This window comes from Sinocyclocheilus anshuiensis, unplaced genomic scaffold (assembly GCF_001515605.1).
Source record: "Sinocyclocheilus anshuiensis isolate Anshui unplaced genomic scaffold, SAMN03320099.WGS_v1.1 scaffold201, whole genome shotgun sequence".
NCBI lineage: Eukaryota > Metazoa > Chordata > Actinopteri > Cypriniformes > Cyprinidae > Sinocyclocheilus > Sinocyclocheilus anshuiensis.
This window is the reverse complement of record NW_015537959.1, coordinates 1,328,331-1,333,711: the sequence shown is the minus strand read 5'-3', so window position 1 is coordinate 1,333,711 and position 5,381 is coordinate 1,328,331. Positions and strand designations below refer to the sequence as shown.

Sequence of the window (5,381 nt, the reverse complement as noted above, 5' to 3'; positions counted from 1 at the left end):
GCCGTTATCACTGTTTTCCATGTTCGTGGAGTAAATTTGAAAATTGATGGCGGCGCGTTCACACGCTGCGGCTTCTCTCTCTCCCGACAGGTTAGTGTTATCTGTATGCACCAAGGGTCTGAGAGTAACGCAATTTCAATTCTCTGTGTGTATGTGCTGTACACGTGGAAGAATTGACAATAAAGCAGACTTGACTTGACTTGACTTGACTAAATACGTTTACATGGCTTTTTAAAAATGCCAGGTGGCCGGTGTTTCGCATGCGTTTGGCCAATCAGAGTACTCTTATGTCACTGATAGTTCCTATAGAACTGTTTTAGACCCTACTCTGAAGTAGGAGCTAATTTAGTTACTCCAAACGGAGTTCCTAGAACTAAAACCGTTACTAGTTCCTGCGGTGCGAACACGTCAAAAAGTGGGTAGCTCCACAATTAGTTCAGGTACATGAAAAAGTTCCCGCGGTGTGAAAGGCCCTAAAGGTCTGAGCGAGGATATCGTCACGTTCTCACGAGATCTGACTGGTCTGAAATCTCGTCACACCCCTACCGCTTAGTCATTTTTGAGAAAGACCCAAGTAGAGGACGCACACACAGTTACTTTTTTGGTTGATATAATCCTTAGGTGTGTAATGTATAATTTCCTTTTCATAATTTGTTTCAGTTTCATTTAAATTTGTAGTTTAACTATAAATAAATGTCCTTTAAAGTTTAGAATTAGACAGCCTTCGGAGAGTGTAGGCAATTGAGCTGAGTGCAGGCACACAGGCTAACGCTGGTAACTCATCAGTGGAATTTCCTCGTCAATATGTGCTATATTTATTCACATTTTTCTCAATCTCACTAATTCAAGTTTTTATATGAATGAATCTCTGAAGGGAACCAACTGCCTTCAGAAAAGTTTCGATGGCATTTTCATTTTATCTGATAAAGTAGGGTTTATGAGCGGCAGATATGCTTTGTTTACAGCCGTTACCGGGGAAACCGCTATATTTCTGAAGTTCCAAAAGCGCCTCCTACTGGCAGAGAACGAATGTTCATTTTCAATAATCCAGTCTGCAGTTTTTGTTCAGACCAATACGTCGATCCACCCACATAAACCCGTTTTAAATAAATATAATAATTTATACATCTGACTCATCCCTTTTCTTAAAAAATGGTTTAAAGGCTCAGAGGTTTATTTTTTATAATTTATCTTGTTTTTGTGAAAACCTGTATCTTAACTGTAACTCAATTGCTATTTTGTGGTCTACAACATGAAAGAAAGCCATTATAACATGTACATGAAATATGTAGAAACATTGGACACAACAATGGGGCACCATTGTGCAGCAGCATGCATCACAACAACATAAAAGCAACCTCAAGGTATGATTTGTGCAAGTAAATGTGTGCAAATGCATAGGGCCCCATTCCTTAATTTGCCTGGGCCCCCAATTCACTAAATCTGCCCCTGCTGCACTGGGTGAGAAAATGACTTATTATTTTATTTTAATAAGGACCAAGTTTAACTATTTTTGCACATGATTAGAGTACTGACACCTGCTGGGATAAGTATTCTACCCAATAGTAACATAATGAGAGAAGAGAAGAGAAGAGAAGAGAAGAGAAGAGAAGAGAAGAGAACTGCCAAACTGATTTTCAGAAAAAATATATATTCATATATTTCTAATATATATATTCATATAGTCAAAAAGAAAAAAAAACATGCTGACCTTCTTCATTTACCTTGTGAAAAGCAAGCTTCTGTTTTATGCATAGAACACTGATTATTTCACGTTTTAAAAATCATTGACCATTGCTTCATCTAGGGATAAAACAACTTATTACAAGTCCATAAGTGTTTCATAATTTTAGGTTCAACATTTTTTCTATAATATTTTTCACTTCACACGAATTTGATGACAAGTTAATTGATGGACTGCAGTCGTTTGGATTACTTGTGGATTATTGTGATGTGTTTATCAGCTGTTTGGACTCTGTTTGGTCATTCTGATGGCACCCATTCACTGCAGAGGATCCACTGGTGACTTAGAGATGTAATGCCATACATTTCTCCAAATCTGTTCAGATGACTGAACAAACAAATTCATCTACATCCTGAATGGCCAGAGAGTGAGTAAATGTTTAGCAAAATGTTCATTTGGGGGTGAACTGTTCCATCAATGAAATCTTGATAGGTGCTTGTTTTGTTATATATGTATAGCCTAAATTAGCTGTTTGAAATAGTTCACTAAAGGACATGTCAACTCCCCACACATAAACGATCAAAAATAATGCGTGACTCATTCAGAGATCCGAGGAGGCAGAAAGAGGAGAGCTCGCGGTAGAATGTGACGTCACCAGTCGCACTTCTTTCCTACTTGTTGGGAAAGCGCGAGCTGCGCTGCCTGGTGCAAAGAGGACACAGCACACGGAGAAAGAATATCTTACACGGTAAGAGCTCGCACCTTTCACCGCTAGCTGTTGCTTCTTTACTTTTAAAAGTAATAGTTGCAGTTTGTAAATGAACAGGCTACCGTTTTAGGCGTGCAGTATTTTATCAATATATTTTTTTGCTGATAGAATAAATTAAACTGTTATATTCTAAGTTGTGTAAACAATGCGCATATGTTCCAAGTTTCTCAGCGCGCATTTGTTTGACTAGTCTGTTTTATGCAGGATTGCCAATGTTTTGTATTACCCTCAGATCTCATGATGTGCAAAGAGACAGATGAAACACATCGACCACCTAAGACTCGTGGAGAGATCTGCGAAAGCGAGAGCGCAGCTTTATAAAGTAAAGCACTTATCCCCGGAGGCTCAGCTGTCAAACTATGGAGAACATCACGGGCCCCTTCACCCCAAACCCGACATGCAACTACAGCTTGGACTTATACTATCACAGCTCTCCAAACCGGAGCGAACTGAACTGCACGCCGCCGGCTGACTACTTATTTTCCGCAGATCTGTACGTGGTTCTCCCGGTCATTTACTCCGTGATATGTGCCGTAGGTCTGACGGGCAACACGGCGGTCATATATGTGATCCTCAAAGCACCCAAAATGAAGACGGTGACCAATATGTTCATTCTGAACTTGGCGATCGCCGACGACCTCTTCACTTTAGTGCTGCCCATCAACATAGCGGAACATCTGTTACACTACTGGCCGTTCGGCGAGGTGCTGTGCAAAATCATTTTAAGCATCGACCACTACAACATCTTCTCGAGCATCTACTTTCTGACGGTTATGAGTGTGGACCGGTACCTGGTGGTGCTGTCGACCGTGCGCTCCAAGCGCATGCCGTACCGCACATACCGGGCAGCCAAGATAGTGAGCCTGTGCGTGTGGCTGCTGGTGATCTTCATTGTCATGCCGTTCACCGTGTTCGCGGGAGTCTACATCAGTCCCGACGACACCGAGAGAAAAAGCTGTGTCCTAAGTTTCCCCAGTCCTGAAAGTTTATGGTTCAAAGCGAGCCGGATTTACACCCTCATACTAGGCTTTGCCATTCCGGTGTCTACGATTTGCATTCTTTACACCATGATGCTGTACAAATTAAGAAACATGCGCTTGAACACCAACGCCAAAGCGCTGGACAAAGCCAAGAAGAAAGTGACTATCATGGTGTTTATCGTACTGGCCGTGTGCCTGTTCTGCTGGACGCCCTTTCACCTCAGCACCATCGTAGCGCTGACCACAGACCTGCGGACCACACCGCTTCTCATCGGCATCTCGTACTTCATTGCCAGCCTGAGCTACGCCAACTCCTGTCTGAACCCGTTCCTCTACGCATTCCTGGATGACAGCTTCAGAAAAGCCTTCAAGAAGATGTTAGAATGTAGACCTGCTTGAATGTAAAGCACTTTGAAGAAACAAATGACAGAGAAGTGAATTCAGAAGTGAATTCCAGTTGGATTGCATGATTTGAATTGAATTTGAATTGAGGTAGCAAACGGTGCAATTAAGGCGTTTAGCTATAGGAATTTGAATTTAATTAGAAATGAAATCATTTTAATAGAAGATATATGACTGCAATCAGCCTAGTTTTTAATTGGAAAAGGAAAGTCATGACAAATTGTATTGCTTGACAAAGCCTTGTATAGCAGTTAAAAAGGTAAATATTTTAATATATATTTACATATATTGTATTAAAATATGAAATGTATTTTAAATATTTTAGCACATATTTAAATTATATAAATTATATTAAAATGATTCAATTATAAATGAAAAGTATTGCCATTCCGATTCAATATCGTGTAGTTTGTCACATTCAAATTCACACTCATAAACTGAAAGCGTCCCAATTTTAAAGTTATGAATTTTGCCCAACCCTGATTAAAATTACAGTTATGTTCATAACTAATTATTGGCAGTGTCTCAAAATGTAGTGAGAAGCCTATGTTGACATTTTATTATTAAACTCAATGTCATTCCATTTCAAATTCCAATTCAATATCCTGTAGTTTGTTGCCAATTAAATTCAAACTCGCACTCAATTTTCTATTTTATGGCTAACCCTGATTAAAATACAGTTATGATCACTGTGTCCACTACTTCAGACTCCCATATCCCTGTATTCCTATAATAAAGGAAAATGTTTTCCTGACACTAAATTCTAATGTGAGAGTTTGTCTCCCTCTTGTGCTCGCTGTGATTAAATAATGAAGCTGAAATATTTTGAAATGTGCTTCAACACATGTCTGACAGCAGTGCCCTGGAAACTTACAAAATTACAAAATGTGGTATCATTGCTGACGTAGGATGATATCATGTGTTTCTCAAAGAGCAGGGGTTTATATGTGTATATATATTTGTATAGACCTGCTTTTGTCACATGAAACGTCACCACTTCCTGTCCAGCAGCATTATCTTAATAGCAAATTTGAGACAGTTATTTAAATGTGCATTCCCTTTCCTTTAAATTAATTAATTTAAATGTAAAACATTTTTGTTTGTGTATATCCAGAGATGTTTATCATGCAGATTAACACAGTGAAGCATACATGTTACATGGCTTTTTAAATACATGTTGTAAATAAAATGGAATAAATCAATTGTCTTTCATTTAGTCTCATGCAGATGTCAAAAACGAATAGGCCTACTGCCCCGGGACAACAGCAACGGCCCAAAGTTTTAAATTAAGCATCATCTAACTCTCTTTTCTACATTAAAATATTATAAACCGTTATATATATATATATATATATATATATATATATTGTGTGTGTGTGTTTAAAGGGGTCATATGATGCTTTTTTAAAGATCATTATTTGGTGTAACAGAATATGTTGACATGCTTTAATTTTCAAAAAAACACATTCTTTTTAAAATACTGTACATTATTGTAGGTCCTCTATGCCCCGCCTCTCTCAAACGCTTCGTTTTCTACAAAGTCCCT

The 5,381-nt window shown here is 38.7% G+C and overlaps 1 protein-coding gene across 2 annotated transcripts; it reads left to right on the top strand.

Annotated features, from left to right (window-relative positions):
• The first annotated feature begins 2,385 nt into the window (after positions 1-2,385).
• Positions 2,386-3,832, top strand: npbwr2b (neuropeptides B/W receptor 2b). 2 transcript variants are annotated; one of them, XM_016458084.1, is made up of 2 exons: positions 2,386-2,432; positions 2,658-3,832. In XM_016458084.1, the coding sequence occupies exon 2, from the start codon at positions 2,813-2,815 to the stop codon at positions 3,830-3,832; it is 1,020 nt and encodes a 339-aa protein (XP_016313570.1). In that variant the 5' UTR covers positions 2,386-2,432; positions 2,658-2,812. The 2 variants fall into 2 exon arrangements, with proteins under 2 accessions (XP_016313570.1, XP_016313564.1); XM_016458078.1 differs by having other exon boundaries at positions 2,392-2,432; positions 2,686-3,832.
• The last annotated feature ends 1,549 nt before the right edge of the window (positions 3,833-5,381 follow it).